This window comes from Hypanus sabinus, chromosome 10, assembly GCF_030144855.1.
Source record: "Hypanus sabinus isolate sHypSab1 chromosome 10, sHypSab1.hap1, whole genome shotgun sequence".
Classification (NCBI taxonomy): domain Eukaryota; kingdom Metazoa; phylum Chordata; class Chondrichthyes; order Myliobatiformes; family Dasyatidae; genus Hypanus; species Hypanus sabinus.
Window position 1 is genome coordinate 59,066,134 of NC_082715.1, and position 22,015 is coordinate 59,088,148.

General features: G+C 37.5%; 1 protein-coding gene across 2 annotated transcripts; it reads right to left on the minus strand.

Moving 5' to 3' along the window:
• Positions 1–4,310: 4,310 nt before the first annotated feature.
• LOC132400688 (transcription factor E2F6-like) lies at positions 4,311–21,454 on the minus strand. Of its 2 annotated transcripts, none has more exons than XM_059981920.1 (6): positions 21,281–21,454; positions 17,348–17,552; positions 14,042–14,201; positions 11,965–12,078; positions 10,495–10,660; positions 4,311–5,585 (listed from the first exon to the last, which is right to left on the minus strand). In XM_059981920.1, the coding sequence occupies exons 1-6, from the start codon at positions 21,297–21,299 to the stop codon at positions 5,566–5,568; spliced, it is 684 nt and encodes a 227-aa protein (XP_059837903.1). In that variant the 5' UTR covers positions 21,300–21,454; the 3' UTR covers positions 4,311–5,565. The 2 variants fall into 2 exon arrangements, with proteins under 2 accessions (XP_059837903.1, XP_059837904.1); XM_059981921.1 differs by lacking the exon at positions 21,281–21,454 and adding an exon at positions 21,106–21,240.
• Between the last annotated feature and the right edge of the window lie 561 nt (positions 21,455–22,015).

Consider the following 22,015-nt stretch of genomic DNA (forward strand, 5'->3'; position numbering starts at 1 on the left):
AAAAAAGTTAGAAAAAATGGGACTGGAAAGTGAAAAACTCAATAAACCAAAAGATTTTCTAAATTGTACCCAAATACTCAGAGTGTGTTTAACTACAAAATTATCAGTTAAGTTACTTAAAGATAAAGGAATTGAAGATCCGAGAATGGAAATGATAGAAAATTTATTAACAGAGTTAGCTTCTATAGAAACCCAGACCAGACAGTCCTCTCAGTTAATATAATATAACCAAAACGTAAGATTCTGTATATTGACTGCCCAGCAAAAGTTTAGATAAAATCTTAGTATCAATGTTAAGTGAGGAAAAAGGTCTATAAGAAGAGGATTCAATTGGGTCCTTATTCTGTTTAAGAATAAGCGAAATAGAAGCTTCATAAAAAGATTGTGGCAACTTACCTAATTTAAAAGAGTCGGAAAGGACTGAATATAAAGGAGGTATCAGCAAAGAGAAAAAAGCCTTATAAAACTCTCAAGAAAATCCATCAGGGACCCGGAGACTTCCCCAAGTGCAAAGAGTGGACAATCTCAGCAATTTCCTCATAAGAAATGGTTGATCCAACAATTTTCGAGTATCATTAGAAAGTGTAGGAATGTTTAATCAATCTGAAAAATTATTCATTAGAGTTATCTTTAGGAGGATCAGAACTATAAAGTTTAGAGTTAAATTCTCTAAAAGCATCGTTTATTTCTAAATGATCAAATGTTTTATCACCATTAGCTTTAAATACTTTTAAAATTGACGTTTAACTATAAAATTCTTTAATAGTTTACCCAATTTTTTTTCCATGATCAAAAACCGACTTTTATCTTTTAAAAGTTGCATTTCAATTGGATAAGTTAGAAGCAGATCATGTTTAGTTTTAATTTCAACACGTCTTCTATATAAAACAGGATCTGGAGCCAAAGCATATTTTTGATCTAATTGTTTCAACTGATTGGCTAATTCAATTCTCTCCTTATTAGCTTTTTTTCTTAACACTTGTGGTAAAGGAAATAATTTGACCTCTAATATAAGCCTTAAAAGCATCCCATATAATAAGTCTCTTCTAGCGTATTCTCTTAAAAAAAACAAGAATAATTTGTCTCTCCAAAAATTTTTAAAAATCTTTATCAGATAAAAAATTTGGATTAAAATGCCAGAATCTGCTTATTTGGGAGACACCTGGAAGATTTATAGTTAAAAACACAGGAGCATAATCTGAAACAGCAATTTCTTGATATTCACAGGATCAAACCAATGGAATCAATTGGCTATCAATAAAAAACCATCAATCCTGGAATAGGAATGATGAACTTGAGAAAAAAATGAGTACTCTTTATCCATTAGATACAAAAATTGCCAAATATCAACAATATCACATTTCATTAGAAAAGATTGGATAAAGGAGGCAGATCTACTACAAGTCAATCGTTTAGATGAAGAATGATTTAAGACAGGTTCTAAACAGCAGTAAAAATCTCCTCCTAAAACCAAATAATATAAACTTAAGTCTGGGAAAAGCAAAAAAAAGTTCAAAAAAGCCTGGATCATCTATATTCAGGACATACAAATTAGCAAAAACCATTAATTTATTATCTAATTTTCCTGACACTATAACAAAATGCCCATTGGTATCAGACACTACATTATGTTAAATGAACAAAACTGAATTGTCTATAAGAATTGAAACTCCTCTTGCCTTAGCCTGAAAGGAGGAATGGAAAGATATACCTTTCCAATGGCTGAAAAGATGTAAATTATCACATTTATGAACATGTGTTTCTTGTAAAAAAATAATTTGAGACATTAAATTTCTTAATATAATTAAATATCTTGTTACATTTCGCAGGATGATTTAATCCTTTCACATTAAAACTAAGTAAATTAATCGCATGATCCATTTTAAATATTACTTAAAAGAGAGGTTAGAATAAAAACCGCAGGTATATTAAATCCAAATAATTAACTTTAAGATAAAGTAACCAAGTAACAAATGAAGCAAAGAGAACGAAACAGCTGATAGCAAAAAAGAAAATCACCCACCCCCCGCCCAACGAGAGAAGGTCGACCAAAGAACAGTCGACAGCTAAATCTCAAATCCTTCCAAAAACAAACTACTGGCTGAGCTCCAAACAGATCTCCCACCTGGTACTTATCCCTGCAAGCTTAAGTGCTACACCTGTCCCTACACCTCCTCTCTTACCACCATTCAGAGCCCCAAACAGTCCTACCAGGTGAGGCAACACTTCACTTGTGAGTCTGTTGGGTTCATCTATTGCATCCAGTGGTCCCGATGCAGCCTCCTCTACACCGGCAAGACCCGATGCAGATTGGGGACCACTTTGTCGAGCACCTCTGCTCCGTCCACCACAAAAGACAGGATCTCCTGGTTGCCACCCACTTCAACTCTGCTTCATATTCCCATTCTGATATATCCATACATGGCCTCCTCTACTGCCATGATGAGGCCAAACTCAGGTTGGAGGAGCAATACCTCATATACCATCTAGATAGGCTCCAGTCCCTTGGCATGAACATTGAATTCTCCAACTTACGGTAATTCTGACCCTCTCCCTTCCCACATCCCAGTTTTACTCTGCCTCCTCTTCCAGCTGCCTATCACCTCTCTCATGATTCTGCCTTCATCTACTACACAGTGCTTTCCCCTTACATTCCTTCTTCACCTTTCCTATCTATCCCCTCCCCCATCCTTGATCTTTCCTCTGATTGGTTTTTCACCTGACACCTACCAGCCTTCTCCTTCCCACCCTCCCTCCACCTTTTCTATGGGGCCCCTGCCCCCTCCCTCTTCAGTCCTGACAAAGGGTCTCGGCTCGAAACATTGACTGCTCGTTTCCACGGATGCCTCCTGACCTGCTGAGTTCCTCCAGCTTGTTGTACGTGTTGTCGAATTGTCTTCATTCTCTTATCTGTTTATTGTGTTCACTTAAAGTTTTTTTGAATAGAATCCAATTTTACATCCATTCATTTAAATTTGGCGCTGAGTTGCTGGAACTCCTCTGGAAGCTCATTTTTATGCTTCCGAAGTGTCTCCATAATAGCTTCCAAAGTTACTGGAGGGTCCTCTTTTTTTAGTAACTTTAGCACGACTCGTCATAAAAGCAATATTGCGTTCAAAAGTAAGTTTTCAAAACAAATTGGAAACAGTAAATTAGAAAGAGTAGGAGCACCTATAAAAATGCTGCTACTGCATCAACAGCCAGCAGTAGTCTCACAACATCTTCTTTCAATACATTGGGAAGTGACTTGCAAACATGAATTAAGTTCTTCGCTTTGTATGAGGATATCAAAGCAATGATCACACTCGCAATATAAGATTATAAAGATGTTAATTTTAACTTTGTAGAAGTTTGCCACCTGGAGTAACAGAATCTGGATGTCAAAAAACAAGTCAATTCGTGAAAAACATCAGATAGTCATCTGAAAAGCTTCAGCGTTTCCTTCAGTATGAACACATCACCATCTACTGGTTGATCTACAGTATTTAGTGGGATGAAGCTGAGGCAGTAGACATGGCGCATTCAATAAATACTCCAAATGGAAATTAATCAAATAAAAATTTGCACTAAATCCAGAAGCAGTAAGTAGCTTGGCTAAAGAAGGGAGGGAGAAATGGGGATGGGAAGAACTTATAAATTTACAGAGGTTATCGGAGTTTAATTGCAGCAGCATACTGCTAGATCGATCGATAGTGCAAAAAAGCAATAACAAGATTTATAGGTTCAATCAGAAATCTAAAGGAGGGTAAGAAGCTGATTCTAAAACGTTAAGAGAGCATAGTATCTGTGAAAAGCCAGGGTGCGAGGAGAATCTGGTTTCAGAGAATTATAACATTGAATAACTTTACAGATACAAGAAGGATGAAGAAAGTACGTTTTTTTTTTGATGTGTAAGAGTCCAAGCAGGGAGTCAGTGTTGTGAGCCAACATCTGGGTGATTTGGCAGTTTGAGATGAAGTCTACGTCTGTGACCTCTTGTTTCCGAAGCCCATCCATTTCAATGTTCAAATTGTGCATTCAGAAATGCTCTTCTGCTCATCATTGTTATAACGTGTGGTTATCCGAGTTATTATCACCATCCTGTCAGCGTGATCCACTCCTGTCATTCTCCTCAGACTCGGCACCAGGTGTCTTTACCAACAGAGTTACTGCTCACATTTGTATTTCACACCATATCGTGCATGAAAATCACAGGTAGTTTCAAAGAAAGCCACACACAAATAAACTGGAGGAACTCAGCAAGCTAAAAAGCATCAATCCCAGGTATAACTGTTAAACCCTTAATGAAGTCGAACTCAAACACACAGATACCAAGTTCATGATTTTATTACAGTGGGGAAATTTTAAAAATACACTACTCATTCAACATGGCATAGGAAAGTGCACTTCCAAAGGCATCAAATTAAAATTGCTTAAAAACTATGTAGGAATATAAATAACCAGGAATATGCTGGTTTAACGTAATTACCAAGTAACCTGCCAAGGATAATTTGACAGGCAGTGTCAGAGAAATGCAAGATAAATGCATTTCAGAAAACGATAAACAAAATTAATTTTTAAAAAGAAACACAAAGTTGTTCTAATGACTTTCAAAATTTTCACCTACGAGGCCTTTCTGTATTTAATTAAAAACAAAAACTGTAATACTGTCCAAAAAGATTCTTATGAAGTAGTTCTCACTGGTCTGTCAGTGTGGGGGGAGGGGTATAAACACACAGCTTTATCCTCTCTGCAGAAGTGTTATTTAATTTAGGATCTAAGACAATCCAATGCTGAAATGAAGGCAGAAGTGTTGCGAATACTAGAATCTGGAACAGGATGAACACCGGAAGAACAGAGCATGTCAAGCAGCATCCATGTGACAAAAATTGTAAGTTCCCATTTAGGGATGAAACTAACTGACGGCTGATGCAGGGTGTCAACCTGACACAACATGTCTTCTTACAACCTTCCCAGGTCCAAGATGCTGCTTGACTTGTGTTCTTTCAGCATTTTGCCTTTAATTCTTGACCAAATGCAACAAATTTTACCCCGTGTAACAAACAGTCTGCGGTTAATAGATAACACTAGTTAACAAATTCTGTACACCATGGTGAAAAAAAATGTTTTTGACTCATCATGTGTTCACCCTGAAGATATTACAGCACATAAAACAATCTTATATACATTCATTGGTAATATTTTGTAAGTTTATTGACACTGTCATGATGTATTTTCAACCAGTAAAATATTTACAAAAGCTTATTTTAGCCAGTTGGCAAATCACACTTTTCCAAAACCTCTCCTCAACTGATGTACCAAATCACTGCCAAATGACAGCTGATGATACTTTCTGTGCAAAGCCATTTGGTATTTCTTGATAACATACATTAAGACTGGATTGCAACTGGTTGTGCATAATTTGTCAAGACATGCAGATTGCATGGCCTCCCAGGACACCATTTCTTCCAGCTCCTCTATAGGCATTTGGATCAGTGTTCAACAATGGAAAATCCACAATGCATTGAAGTGTTCTAGTCTTCAGTAAAGTGTAACTTGATAGTCTCAGTACTAATATTATACACTTCATTCCATAAGGTTTTTCTCTGAAACAAAATTAGAAAACAATTAAAACCCAAAAATAAACATAGACATCAACATAAGACACCCGTACTTTACAGGTGACTTAATTCAGAATTTCATGACGTCAAACTTTCTCTGATTTTCCTGTCCTTTACCACTTTAATATCTACTTGTTGAATCAATGTTCAGTACCTCACTTGAGGTAAGCTTTACTCATTTATAAGCACTGTGAGCAAGTGTAGGCATTCAGGTCCTAAAGCAGAAACTTATAACAGCCTCTGAACCATGTTTTACTGAATGCGAGATAATCTTGCAGATGATGCCAAAAGGCGATACTAGCCCAAATATTAAGAGTATATTTAAAGAAATGTTAATATCTATCATACATATAATATATATCACCTGGCTCAGTTCAGTTGTCAAATCATGGTCGTTATCTGAGTGTTACTTGATGAATAAGTTATCAATAGTGAAGGTTGGGGTGGGGAGGGGGAGGAAATACAACAAACTTCTAGGGGTTGCTGCTTCAGGAGGGGGTTATTTCACATAATTTCCCATCCCTACAAAGGTAACACCCAACCTGTTTTTCCAGCTTCAAATTATGGTTATATAGCTAATATGTTGCAAATAAAGGTAATGTCACATTCATGCTTTTTCCTTATTTGTTTGAAGGGACTATTTGTTGAAGGATTAAAGACAATCCTGGACAGTTGTAATTCCTTCTATTTCTTCTTACTTCAAATTGATTAAGAACAGTTACTTGGTTCCTGACAGTCTTGTGAATTACTGGATAAAGTGGGAAGAGTCACTACTTAAAAAAATGTTAAAGCTCTCATCAATACTGTAATTCTGGCAATGCTTTTAAGAAACTACCCTAAAATATAATAATCAAAGTGAAATTTAAGACTGAAATCCTGAGATAAAAACTGTATTATAAAGTGGAAAGAATGACTAGTTAGAATGAGTAATTAATATAGAAAACAGGAGACTATATTACAAGCTCCTAAAGCAAACAAAACAGGGCAAACAACAAGTAAAAACTGTAATCACACAGAAGTGGAGATGGCCATTTGGCTGATCAAACCCTTCCCAGATTTTGCATTTACATTCTAAAGATTACTGAACTCCTTCCAGTAATAATGCAATTTTCACCCCTTTATTATTGAACTCCTCTTTGAAAGTTACATGTAAACCTCCTTCCATCCTTTAGAAGACATCGCAAGGTGTAAATGTTAACTACTCACTACAAACAGCACTTTTCAGAATTGCTTTTAGATCTTTTGTCAATTATCTTTGATCAGACTTCTCACTCAAACCTTCCAGCAATGTTCCACTGTCCAGTTATCTTTGCTTATCTCTACAGTTACAACTAATTTTGAACTTCTGGTTTTACATTATATTGCCACCCTGTTATTCCTGCTAAAACATGTCTCTTTATACTTCTGCGTTAGACTTAATCTGCTGTCTCTCCATTCTAACCAACTACGTCCCCTTTCAGTGCCAGCAGCAAAAACTGCAATGTAAAAGAGATAGATACATTCTGGCAGGACCTTCCCCCCCCCCCCCCTTTTATGTTACTTTTAGGTTTCATGACAGCTGCAAATTTTGAAATCATCCACCATAAATCCAATGCTGTGAAGAAACACAGCAGCTTCAATACCAACTTTGGGAATTGGAATATTTTTGTCACATGTACCAAGATACAGTGAAAAACTTGTCTTGCATACTGTTTATGCAAATCAGATCATTACACAGTGCACTGAGGTCAAACAGTAACAATGCAGAATAAAGCATAACAGCTACAGAGACAGTGCTGTGCATGTAAAATAATGCAGCACAGACCATAACAAGGTAGACTGTGAGGATAAGAGTCCATCTCATATCATTTAATAGCACTTTAACAGTGGGGTAGGAACTGTGCTTGAGCCTGGTGGTGTGTGCCCTCAGAGGAAAAGAGAGCATATCTGTGGTGGGTGGGGACTTTTATTATGCTGGCTGCTTTACTGAGACAGTGAGAATTGCAGAAATACAATAGTTTATCTCCAGTCTGATAAACATCAGTCTTCGCCACTCTGTTCCACTCCTTCAGCAAATCTCCTGTGTTTTGGCACAGTCCCTTTTTTTTCCATGAGCGTTAATTTTGCTGAAAAGACCACTGCAAGACCCTTTATCTTGTTCTAAAAAGTCTATCTACAGAGATAGCTTTGTTGTCACGTCAAATTACAATAGTGTTAACTAAACAAAAATTCACACACATTAGAAGAGCATTCAACCTGTCAGAGGGTTTTAAAGCTGTTAAGTTTATCAGATGGATTAAAACTAAAGAGCAATTAACATAATTGAATAAAAATATAATTAAAACAGTACAACACAAATTACTAAAAACAAAAAAAAGATAAAGCACTTTGCCCACAAGGATTCAAGCAAATCAGCAAACTGTTCATAGGCTAGCAGCCTCAAACGAAACTTTGCTAGACAAAACGGTATCCAGAGTTCCTCTTCACAAAAACACTGCTGGTCTCAATGGTGAGTACAGTGACTAAGTGCACATAAACAACTACATCTGCAGTTAGTCAGAACTCTGCATCTGACTATGCATTTGCTAAGTCTGGGATATGCCGAAGACTCTGCAGCTACGCCCAACTGCAGGCTATTAGAAACATAGAAAACTTACAGTGCAAAACAGGCCCTTTGGCCCACAATGACACCAAGATAGGTGAAGGAGCAGGAAGATTTGAAGAAACGGAAAGGCTGCAGAGAGACTTGGTCAGTTTAGGAGAGTGGGCAAAGAAATGGCAGATGAGATACAATGTTGAGAAATGTACAGTTGTACATTTTGGAAGAAGAAACAATCAGGCAGATTATTATTTAGTTGGGGAGAAAATTCAAAAATCGAAAGTGCAAAGGGACTTGGGGGTCCTAGTGCAGGATACCCTGAAGGTTAACACCAGGTTGGATCGGGAGTAAGGAAAGCGAATGCTATGTTGCCATTCATTTCAAGAAGAATAGTGTATAAGAGTAAGGAGTTGTTGATGAGGCTCTATGGGGCACTGGTGAGACACCATTTGGAATACTGTGTGCAGTTTTGGGCACCCTATCTTAGAAAGGATGTGCTGATGTTGGACAGGGTTCAGAGAAGATTCACGAGGATGATTCCTGGAATGCAGGGACTAACATATGAGGAGCGTTTGTCGGTTCTTGGATTGTATTCATTTAGAGTATAGAAGAACGAGAGGGGAACTCATAGAAACATTTTGAATGTTGGAAAGGTTGGACAGAGTAGATGTGGAAAGGCTGTTTCCCTTGGTGGGTGTGTCCAGGACAGTCTTAGAATTAGAGGGTTGTGGCGACCCACTTTCTGCGCAGGCGAACTGGCTCACAAATAGCCAGTGCGCAGGGGGAGACTTTGGTAATGCACCTCTTACGTCATTTCAACCTGGAGAGGGCGGGCGCTAGGGATTTAAATGCCAGCGCCGCGAAGTTTGAATAAACTAGTTTCGAAACAATTTACTGACTGCGTGTCGTTATTTCAGCGCTGTGTGTAGCACATCGCTACACTGGTGACCCTGACGGTCCAAACAGGATTTGGACCAACGATGACCAACTCTTCATCTGTTCACACAGTTTCGCTAAAACTGCCAACTTTCTGGACGCTGCGACCACGTGTGTGGTTTAGCCAAGCAGAAGCCCATTCCACGTGTTACTACCACGTGCTGAGTGCCATTTAATACAGAGATAAGGAGAAATTTTTTTAGCTAGAGGGTCGTGGATTTATGGAATTCGTTGCCACATAGTTGTGGAGGCCCAATCATTAAGGGTTTTTAAGGAGGAGATTGACAGGTATCTAATTAGTCAGGGTATCAAGGGATCTGGGAAAAAAGCAGGAAATTGGAACTAGACGGGAGAATAGTTTAGCTCATGGTGGAGTGGCAGAGCAAACACGATGGGCCGAATGGCCTACTTCTGCTCCTTTGTCTTGTGATCTTGTGAATGCTGTGCCAATCCTGTATTTTCCCATAGTCCTCTATTTTTCTAAGATCCATGTACCTATCCAGGAGTCTCTTAAAAGACCCAATTGTATCCGCCTCCACCACCGTTGTCAGCAGCCCATTCCACGCATTCACCACTCTCTGCATAAAAAACTTAACCCTGACATCTCCTCTGTATCTACTTTCAAGCACCTTAAAACTGTGTCCTCTTGTGTTAACCATTTCACCCCTGGAAAAAAAGCCTCTATCCACACGATCAATGCCTCTTATTACCTTATACACCTCTATCAAGTCACCTCTCATCCTCCGTTGCTCCAAGGAGAAGAGGCCTTCCCTCATTCTATTCTCATAAAGCATGCTCCCCAATCCAGGCAACATCCTTGTAAATCTCTTCTGCACCCTTTCTATAGTTTACACATCCATCCTGCATCACTCCAAGTGGGGTTTGACCAGGGTCCTATATAGCTCTAACATTACCTCTCGGCTCTTGAACTCAGTCCCATGGTTAATGAAGGCCAATACACCATATGCCTTCTTAACCATACAGTCAACCTGCGCAGCAGCTTTGAGTGTCCTAAAGACTCGGACTCCGCGATCCCTCTGATCCTCCACACTGCCAAGAGTTTTACCATTAATACTATACTTTGTCATCATATTTGACCTACCAAAATGAACCACTTCACACTTAGCAGAGTTGAACTCCACCTGTCATTTTTCAGCCCAGTTTTGCATGCTATCAATGTCCTGCTGTAACCTCTGACAGCCCTCCACACTATCCACAACACCCCCAACCTTTGTGTCATCAGCAAATTTACTAACCCATTCCTATTAGTAGGATTTATAGTTTATTCAAATTTTGAAGTGATTTAGCATTACAACATCATTCTGCATAATCACCAAGAATAAATGTTTATTCAATCTTGCCATAAACAAGGAGCATCACCTCTATCAGGTGGTAACGTCACTGCCTCATCTGTTGAGGAGATTGTTTCATTCCCATTGGACGTGTCATCTTCACACGTTTTAGGAGGACAATATTCTTCCTGCATCTCACACACAAATACGTCAATTGGTCCTTCAGTACTCTTTATACAAACTTGGATTTTCTCCTATACAAATAAAAACATTTTTTTAAATTCAAGAAATAAAATGAAAACATTGTATAGAGATACAAAGACAAATTCTTTAGTAATTTCGATGCAAACTGCACAGGCTATCAATAAAATTATTTCAATTTCAGCTCAAAGAATCAGCATAGCTCAAATGTAAGCTGTTTCACAATCATAACAAAATGCAATACCATTCTTTCAAAAACCAGTAACTTAAAAAGTGACAGCGCACTATTAACAATTTAGTGAGTGTCCTGATCAAAAGTGATATTAACCAGATTTTTAAAAAGTAGTGACTTTACTTTTACAAGTTTTATTATTGAATACTGACTACATTCCAAGTTGATTAAACATTTTTCAAGTATTAAAAAAATTAAAATATACCTTCTCACCATTACTTAGAATTGGCTGTATAGAAAGGATGTTGACTATTTTGCATAATGCTAGTTTGGGTCACCAGTAACATAAAGAATAGGTAAAGATTCAATAATGCAGACAAACTCCAATTTTAAGAGCAACAAATATTAATTTTCAGATCTTTTAAATTAAGTTAATGCTTACAAGGGTCCAAACAACAAAACTATCCATGGAGAATTAAACATAACTAGAATAAATTTGAATACGTGTTAATAATCAATATCTAATTCAGTTAAATTTTTTTTTATTTCCATGGCTGATCTCAGGCCACACATTTCCATGCACATGAAAATGTACATTAGCAGTCTTAAAACGATTTCAATGTTCTCCTGACTGAGCTCCCATCTCACAAATTTTTAAGTAATCATCCAAATTTCCTCTACTTGCATACTGATTCTCCCCAAGCCAAACTTGCGCTGCTGACTCTTACATTGCTGTTGACATTGCCTCAGTTTGGCTTTCAACCCAGTAGTGCACAACCATACTCACCACCTGGAATGACAAACTCAATTTTGACAACTCCCTCCATGGCATTGCTTTTCCCTAGTCTGTAACTTTTGTCAGTAGCAGTACAATAGGATCTCTGCACTTTTCCAAACAAAGCTTCCTGACAGCTGATTAAAACAGGAGTCTGAACCCTAAGCTCTGGAATTCCCTTCTTAAACTTCTCTTTCTTTTCTGTTACTCTAACATGTTCCTTAAAACCTCCTACTACCTCCTACTGATTCCTCTTCTAAGGATAAGTATATAAATTATAAATAGATATCGCTCATTAACAGGCAGAAAAACTCCACTTCAAAAATGCGAATTCAACATTAATTACAACTATGCAGATGACTCCACGCCTGTAGAAGTTGCAGAAACCACAAATGTCAAAATCATCTTACCTCGTTGGGAATAGGGACTTCGAGCTTCGTTTCTTGGGGAGCTTTGATTGCGATTACAATCTGTTCCTTGAAGGCTTGAAGATCGTGGATGTCCTTGTAAGTTACATATGCTAGTGTATGTTTTTGTTAAGATTAAACGTGATTACAATTTGTGGAAACCCAAAATCTACAATGATATTCTAATGCATTCTTCCTCAATTACTATCTGAATTCACATTTGCAAAACTTCCATAACTTCAGATGTATAAAATTAATCAGACTGTATAATTTGCTGTCCAATTGTTCTGAAGCCCCAAAGGTTTGGCAACAGGCTCACTGGATGCAGGTTCCACTTTAAATTAATACACTGGCTCTATATATTCCTGTGCTCCTTAACAGGGTTTGCTGAAAAAAATATACTATAAACTCTGTGTAGACATTAAAGTATTCTGGAGTATTAATTGGAACAGCAACCAAATAATCTGCCAGTATGATATCAAAGTCTCAAGTACATTGGATTAAGGAAGTTTAACTATAGTTTAAAAGAAGTTTATCTTAAAAAAAAAGAAAGTCGTTACATATTTCAGAATGTTATTTTGCTGCCAACTTGTTCCATAGACACAGGTGCTTATTTACTAGCATGTTTCTTATTTGCAAATTCCATCAGTTTCACTCCACCTACGTCACCCAGTTCAGATCCTCCATTCACTCAAAAGAGGACAACTCTGGAAAACACGAGGTTACAGTCAAAGCCACGACTACCCTCACTGTAGACGATGAAGCAAATGGAAAGCATCACAACAATACAGTGATTAGAATTTCTCACTGGATAGCTCACTACCCACCTTGCTTCACCTATCTTTGCTGTGAAAAGGACTCATCAAAATCTACCTGTTCAAATGATTTTAATTGCCCCTTCTAACCATTCTCTAAAGATCAACTCAATATCTTGGCTTGAAATGCTGACTGTTCATTCATTTCCATAGATGCTCCCTGATATGCTGAGTTCAATCCAGAATTTTGTGTGTGTTGCTTTCAACATCTCAAAATATTTGTAGAAAGTGTAAAGGGAAATATGTAGTAGAAATGAAAAGTACAATTATTTATCAGCAATGATTTCAAAAGGGAAAATACCTGTTACTAACTGCACTGAACACAAAGAGAACAATGGACATACAAGAGAAGCAACTTACCTACAATTTCATAATGGTTTTGCTAATAGACCAATACAAATCAGAAAATTTAGATACCAGGGAAAAGCAGTTATATAAATTGAAAGCTGGCTTCAAGACAGTGCACAGTGAGAATGCAGGCTAACTACTTACGGTACAACGTGGAGGATAGTGTTAATCTGCAAGTTCAATAAACTTTTCCAAATGTTTAAATATGCATTTGATAGTGAGTATGGAAGTAAGATAATACTAAAGATTGCAACAAATTATAAGATAGTAATAAAATTGTCAAATAGGAAAATAGATGGAAAATGGTCAACACAAATAAAGGTGATGTGGGGTGGTTTAATGGGGATGTAGGGAGGTATATCTGGAAGGTACAGTAGGAAACAATGTACAAAATGCCAATCTCTAAAAGTTGACAACAGGTTAGCTTGCCCATAGAAAAAGCAAACCAACCTCCACAGTTTATTTCGAGGAAGGAGAATTTTTTGTTTAAAAAAGCAGATGAGCAATCTGAGAATGAAATCAGAAAATACTGGAAATGGTCACCTTCCTTCTCACAGTGCTTTCCATGAAACCAGAGGAAATGTAGCACCTGTCCTTTTATCTCCAATGCAACTGATCTGCAGGGACCTAAACAATCATCCCAAATGAAGCAATGGTTGCCTTGTACTTACTATTTGGTTCTGATGATATGGCCACTGCCATCAGCCTGTGGCTTATAATTTCAGATATAGTAGAATGTTTCTATGAGAGTCAAATCCAACACAAGGACTAAGAATCAGTCAAAAATCTAATACTGGTCGAAATACATTTGCAATATCATAAGACATTCTGTAGTGCAGCACTATTCAAAACAATGTCAATGTTCTCAAACTTGAAAGCAGACACGTATATGTAACTTGCTTAAAAACAAAAAGATATCTTGCATTTTCTTTGTCTTCTGTTAAACTGTATAACTGTTGAGCACAGTCCTTGATTAATTCATCTAAAGAATTCTCTACCGTTGTTAGGTCTGCCAATTCTTTTCTCAGTTTTCGAGATTGGGCTTCATATGCTAATCTTTCTTGTGGATTTTTGCCTCTAAAAGACAAACAGAAACAGGTAAATTGTAAGCTACTATAAAAGCTTGTCTTTTTGTTTAACTGGAAGGCAATTTGTTCAAAATATTGCACACAAAATGAAATGACAAGAAAATATTCCGTGGAATAAAAATTATTGCATGTAAATCAATCATTTCACACGGAGATTAATTAACAAGGTAAATTACTTAATTGTCTATTAACACTCTGGCCACTTAAGAGCAAGACATTGCCTTACCTGGCAGTAAAAGTACTAATATTTCATAAAACAGGTTTAAAATCATGCAATAAAATCAATTAAATCATTCTTGCAAACTTAACTAAAACTAAAATTGCAGCCTCTCTTTATTAAATAAACAACTTTGCCATGTTTGTAATTTAACTGAGTTAGTTCAGAAAGTAAACCAAATTCGTTGATTTTTTAAAAAGTGAGTAGTCAGTTATATTGGCTCCCAAAATGATTCAGTTAACAAAAAACATAAACCCTTTTTGATATTGTTTTCATTTGTTACTAGGCTGCGAGAAACATTAACTTAACAAATTGTTACAAAAGAAAAAATATTTGTGAGTTGAAGTAGAGTAAGACCAAAAGCTTGGCAGATTTTGAACTCATCTGCCCAAGAAACCAAAATGAATTGCAATCTTTGGATCAGATTAAATTTTATAGTCTAGTTATGAACAATGTAGGACAATTAAAGAAATAAATTCTAAATTACTTAATAACAAAATGGAGCACATGAAGGTAGAAGAGCAAGCCGAACTGAAACATCTTCAGCATGTGTTACATGCAAGATCCATCGAGATTCCTCCTTACACTCTAACTCAATGCAATATTAAGAAATTACAATATAGATAGGGCAAACCCTTTGGGTCTCAAATATCCTGATGATAGTTTTAAATTATATTCCAGTTCTAGCTGTTCAGTTCAGCTTCAATTCTGGTACAGAACTGACAAAAGTGGAAGAGTTGTAGAACAGTCATCTGGAAGGTAATTGAAACTACAATTGTTTGTACTTTTAGCAAAAACTTATTAATGCTCAGTTTAGGTTCTAAGCTCAGCTCAGGACATTCTCTGAAGTTCTCTGATGACTGCGGTGATTGGGTGTATCAGAGATTGGCTGGAGTCCCGAGTACAGAGGACTGGCGGACAAATGTGTGGAGCAGTGCGGGAGTAATCACCTGCTCCCGAATGTGGCCAAAAAAAGGGAGATGGTGATTAATTTTAAGAGAAAGAGGACTGTGACAAATCCTGTGTGCACTCTGTGAGAAGTTGCGGTGGAGGAGTACCAATACTTGGGTGTTCACCTTGACAACAGACTTGACTGTCAAACCAACACCAAGGTTGTTTACAAGAAGAGGATGAGCAAGCTATTTTCTAAGGAAGCTGAGATCCTTCAAAATGTGCAGCAGGATGTTGGAGCTCTTCTACCAGACTGTTATGTCCAGTCATCACTGAATTCATCAAAAAGGCTGGATCCATCCTTGGCTACAACCTGGACTCTTTTGAGATAGGTTTGGAAAGGAGGTCACTGAGCAAACTGTTATCCATTATGGACAATTTGGCACATCCGCTCCGTGACCTACTGAATAAGCACCTTTTGGAATAGGCAATTCAGCTCCACTGCCACAAGCATCATTACAGAAAATATTTCCTACCAAATGCAATAAGTATATACAGCATATACATCTCTGTGTGACAAAAGAACAAACATCATAGTACAATAGTCTCTGCATTATTATTTCATACATTATTATTGCACATTATTACATTATTACTGTATATTATCATTCTGTACTTTATTAGTTAAGTCTGCACACTGCTGTGTATTTTTAAATATTGCTGCTGTAGCAAGAGAATTTCCCACTCGGCATCTATAAAGTACTATTACCATTAGTACAGCCTTGGTCAAAAAAGTCATGAGAGCTGAATTATGATTGGAGAAATGACTGCCAGATTAAATAGAGCATCAGAAGCCTTTACACACTATAGTAAATAATAGGGTGGGGGGCAAAATTTGCTATTGGCTGGAGTCAATGTTCACAAAACAGAAGGTGATTATGGCTGCTCAAGATCTCTCTGACAGGACATCACTGCAGGAACTCTGCAAGACAACAATCATGGCCTCTTTGTTAATGATCTTTTCAACATAATAAGAAAAGTGAGTTGTGTTGACATCAACACAATTTCTCTTTCTACTTGCAATGAGATTATGATATCTATGTTTGCTTACTGCGACGATGATACAATATTGAAACTGACAAGTAAGCAGCAAGTAGCATTTGTGATGTGCAATAACCATTCCTATATCTGGAATAACTGGAGCTTAACTGAGTAGGTTTGCAGTACAGTGAAATTAATTATAGTTATTCCAGTTAAACCCACCTATAGATTTGTGCAGAAGCACATCAAGAAAAACAACTTCAACTGGATGAACTCTGTCTGAATTACAAATTTAGAACAAAATATGAATAAAATACTTCATCAATTACTAATGGCTCATTTTGCAGATTTTATTGAAGCATTAACATTTGTGATTGGGCTTGAAGAAAACTGCACATCCTAATCATTGGGATGTGAAATTCCCTTCCTTTCATCTCAGCTGTAAGAGACCTTTAAAAAACATACTTTACAGGAATGAAGGATAATATAGAAGCTGATTTTAAAAAAAGTTTAAATGACATGTAATTTAAAAATATTCCAGAAATAATAATACTTTAGGGTCAGAGAAAGAAATAAACAATAATTATGGCTTCGTATTCCAATGTAAAATTCAACAAAATTCCAGTTCTCTTCAGATCACTGATTGGATCAGTAAAATCTGCAATAACGCTATGATTGATGCAAGGAATCACTGAGGGCAAGTTTTCAATTTCTGCTGTAACCACTAGGTATTCACTCTAAAAAAGCTGTCAGTTTAATAGATTAATGATGTCAACTGCATGTAATTTTGCTGTCATTACAAATATAAAATCTGAATCAATGTATTATTCAAAATACAACAAACGTCAATTTCTAGTCAAGTCTAGTTGAAGAAAACAAAATCAGGGATTACTTACAGTTAATTTTCTCAATGATGAACAGAAGAGATAGATTTAATGAATATTGAATTTTACATAAAGAATAATCTACTGTGAAAACTAACTTACATCCATTCAATCAGGTTTTTGGATTTTTTTCTCACCAGATGAATGCCATCCAGTACATTGGTGATATCGTAAACCCTCCTTTTTCGCACTCCAAGCATCCATGCCACATCATTGATGTCAAGAACCCCATCAGGAGCCTTCCTGACAAGTTCCATAAATCGCCGAGTTAGACGCGCTAATGACACATCAAAACGTGGCTTTCCCTCTGTTAACAAAAGAAGAAACTAGCATGAGCTTTCAGATTTAAAATAACAATCAAAGAGATACAGCATGGAAACAGTCTTGAAACTAAGTACTAGAAATTGTATTAAAATAAAATTCAATGCACATGGAACAGGTATCCTTAAGAAAATCAAAAAGATTAATGCCTGATGTCCAGTACTAGATAGAGAGAAATTTCCAAAAACTGAGTACTGGGAAAACCAAAGTATTACCTTTGGTGTAATCCATAACCTATGCTTGTCATCACCAACTTTGTCAGGCAATTAAAAGAAAACTTCCATAAGCTTTCATCTTGTTCGGCAACATGATAAATCTTCAATTGCTTGGTACATCAGTGATCCATCAGCCAGCAATCTGATCCAGTACTTTCGGCAAGTTTTCTGCCTACCCAAAATTTCACTGCTCTCGTGCTGAATGCCAAGCCTTTTGCACTGTATATGTTAAGTGATGACATACCCCATGCCATTTCGTCTCTCTACTTCTTCTTCTTTAAAGTACTCCTTAGAAGTTCTCTTTGCAGAGCTTTAGGTCTCCTGCTCCAATTTTCTTCATGTAGGTCTGAACAATTTTTTTTTCAGTAACACTCCTGTGAAACCCTTTGGGATGCTTTCATAAAATCATTAAGCACAATAGGAATAATTTTGCCTTTTGAGTCTCTGCCTACTCTTAGTAATGTTTGCTATTTTAAATAACAAATATTGATGTTGTTATTTTCTATGGCAAAGGATATTCATTATAAATTTAAAAATTTATATTAGAAATAACAAATTAGTATTTTGGAATTAAGATGTTAAATTGAGTTTTGGTTTAATAATCTTATACAGTTCACAAGAATTTGGTCATAAGAAGGTTGTCAACATAATGTTGAGGGAGAAAATCTCCAGAGATGGCACAAATACTTCCCAAAATCAGGATGAACAAGACGCCAAAACTTGAGATCAGACATTTTTGGATGCTACGTGATCATATGTAGAACCACATGGGGCCATAGTGGGTGTCACGTTCTCCTTCGGGTGTAACGAAACGCCGAATTTAACGTCCGGATAAACCACAGTTAATAAGAACCAGATCGCAGTAAGATTAACCATTTACTGTTCACTCTTCACATTAACATATGGTGAAAACTGTTGATAAAACAATACAAGATTGATACAGTATTTGTTCCTTCCTTAATATCACATTTCAAGTGTAAATACTTGCAAAGGTGACTATAACTACATTACACTAAGGTGCAGTATACAGGGAGAGTTTACCTGCTCCATTGACTACTTTAAATACACTTCCATGCAAACTATCCGCGACTCTTTAACTAACGAAAGCATAAACATTATCTACCGACGTTACCTCTAACAGGATCAGCATTAACATCTTAGTTCAATATATCGATTATCTATTAACTTACAGCGTTGCTCTCACTGTGATTTCTCATGCCTGCAAAACTGCTTGTGCTCAGGTGAGCCTCGTGGAAAGCCCCCACCCTCGCGCTAATTTCAAACCGGTGTTTTCCCACAAGACGCGGCGAAACCGGATGTGACGTCATCGCATGCCGATATATTTTACATGCAATGAATACACTTTAAACACTTCTAATTCTAACTAGAAAATACTATTGAATGAATTACTAAGCGAAAATATTATAAACTAAATAACTGTCGTAAAGACAGCACAGTGGGATTTACTCTTTAGAATAATGCTACAAATAATATGTATTGTATATAGATTGATAAACACCAGGGTAACAGATGAATGGACATCAGTAGTTTAGATAAGTTAAAGAAAAAGTTAGCTTAGGTGATAAGGGGCTGGAAGCAAGAGCTGACTGTATCGTTCCATGCATCTTGACCAGGATTTTCAAGAAAATCTCGGCCAATGACTTTGGAACCAGTAACTGCACTGAAAGGAACCCAATACTAAATTTTATGACAGACATAACTAATGAGAGAAAAAAATATATCACAAAATGCTGTAAACACATCGTATTTACATATGGATCTAGGGCTTCTGAAGCATACAGTCTAGATTACAAAGTACAAGTGTGGTACATTAGTGTAGAGGTTAACAGCACCAGCTGTAAGATCAGAGTTCAATTCCCACCACTGTCTGTAAGAAATTTGTACACTCTAACTGTGACTGCACAAGCTTCCTCTGGCTGCTCTGGTTCCATTTCAAATTCCAAAGACTTATGGTTAGAGTTATTGAGTTGTGGGTATACTACATTTGAAGTGTGCCGACACTTGCACAATCCTTGTTGACTTGTTCTGATGCAAGCAACACATTTCAATGTATGTTTCGATGTACGTGTGATAAATAAAGCTAATCTTTAATTTTAATGTTGCACTGGTCAGAAAAGAGCAGGTGTAATTCACAACTGGAAATTATGAAGGGTTAGGGAGTATTCTGGAGTTAAGTAAGACCAGACTGAATTTGTCACTTAGCATATCAAATATAGTCACAGGTATAGGCAATCAAGATACTTATGTAGTTAGAGACTGCCCCGACAACATTAATTTTGGGTGTCTGGAATTTCTGCCCCCCAGAAATTTTGGACTATTTGTAAGAAGTACTTTGTGACAAAGGTGTTTGAACATTCAGAGATGTGTGACTCTAGATATGTAATTCAAAGAAAGCACTGTCAACTCAACATATTGAATTGAATGAAGTTATTGTAACTATTGAAATTGTGTTAAATCATCCACTGTTACCATTGATCTGAAGGATATAAAACTGTGATATACCTTTGGGTTTGTGACCCTCTACCAACAGTGTCACCAGAATGATGCCTGCTTGCTGTGCTGAATAAAGACTTCTATATCACCAGGTTCAGTGTTCCGGTGACTTCGTTCACAGTCACAACAAGAACTTACCAACGTTTAAATTGAGAAATGCCAGTAGCTTCACGTGGAAATATTGGCATTTCCCCGTAAAATCCAAAGCAAAAGCTCAGTGAAGCGAATGTGAACTAGGTGACAGAACTCAAAAAGGTCCAAAGAAAAATCACTTAAACCCAAACGTGTCAGTTCATACATTGAATACTATTCCGTTTCCTTCCCAATTCACAAATCTGCTTATTTTCCAGTATTATTCAAAATATTAATAATTTACTTTCACAAGACTATTAACAACGTTTTACAGTTCAAACAAAAGAAATTTGATGTGGAATGTTATATAAAAATGTTGTAGATACTTCTTATGTGCAGAGAATAAATTGGTTCTCAGCTCAATGATCCTTGATTTCGCTTCAGAAATGCAACCGGACTTGAGAATTCCGCCAGAATTGCTCACGATCCCTACGTGAAATGTTAACTTTGATTTCTTTTGCTCTAATCCCCACAGATGTGCGCTGACCTGCACCATTCGCATGTCTGAGTTCAAGCATTTTATTTTGATGCTCCGGGCCGGAAGTTAATTTCACCGTCAAGTAAACAATGCGCAGTGTATATAAACTTCCCAGGGAGGCGTGTTCAGACAAATGCACGCGGGAAACAAAAACGAAATCAAAAGCACAGATCTGGGCTTTAAGTGAGGTTAAAACTAACCATCAGCCCATTGGAAAGAGTACAGCCAAGGTGTAAGTTTGGACTTTCAGACACCCTCTCTGCACAGGCGTCACACACGTAAATACTCCTGACACGGGAGGCAGCAACAAGCGAGGGAGGTGAGCGGTCCGGGTGGTGGCACCAGCGCCAGCGCTGAGCTCAGCTCAGGACTCACTGTGACTGGACGTCGACATGATCTTCCTCCCCTCTCTCCAGCCGACACCGAGCAAGCTTGTCTGGGATGGCGGAAGACCAGGGCCCTTGCCCAGCTCGAAGCCTCGGATCCCGCTTCGCCGCCCCGCGATCAGCAGGCAGCCAATCCCACGGCACCCCCGCTCCCTTCCCGCACCGCCAGGGACTGAAGGCTGCCGCGCATGCCCAGAAGCCGGGCCCGCGACCGGCGACGCATGCGCTCTGGTGTAACTGCATGTCGCAGGCTCGGTTCCGCTATCGGGAGAGTAGAGCTAGAGCGAAGACCGGTTTTTTGATGTTTGATCAGTGGTGGTTTCCCTTACTTTTTGTTGGTCAGTTCGTTTAATTTCACGTATTATATTAATTTGTTTTCTTCCCCTTTATTCAGCCTCGTAGTTTGAAAGGAGATTGAAGGAGGAGGGTGGGAGATTGTGGAATACTCCAGAAGTAAGGGTAGCCAAAAAAGAGGTGCATCAAGTGAAAGACCCGCTGTAATAGGGGACAACGAATTGAGGAAAATGGGTGACCTGGAGGAATTTGTAGTTCTGTATAAAATTAAAGGTCAGAAGGAAGGGGATAGAGGATTTAGAGCCCTTAATCCTTTGAAAGTGGCAGCAGCATTAGAGAACCAAATAGGTAAAGGATTCCAGGCCAAGATTTTGTATAATGGATTGCTGAAAATTTGTTGCAAAGATGTTGACCAATATAACAGTGCTAA

Bases quoted from the DNA above. Each gene is read 5' to 3' on its own strand.
- LOC132400688 (XM_059981920.1), bottom strand. The intron at 12,079-14,041 runs TATCTTTTTGTT...CAAAAACATACA, and splicing joins AAGACAAAGAAAATGCAAGA to CTAGCATATGTAACTTACAA. The intron at 10,661-11,964 runs GTAAGATGATTT...TTATTTGTATAG, and splicing joins AAGTCCCTATTCCCAACGAG to GAGAAAATCCAAGTTTGTAT.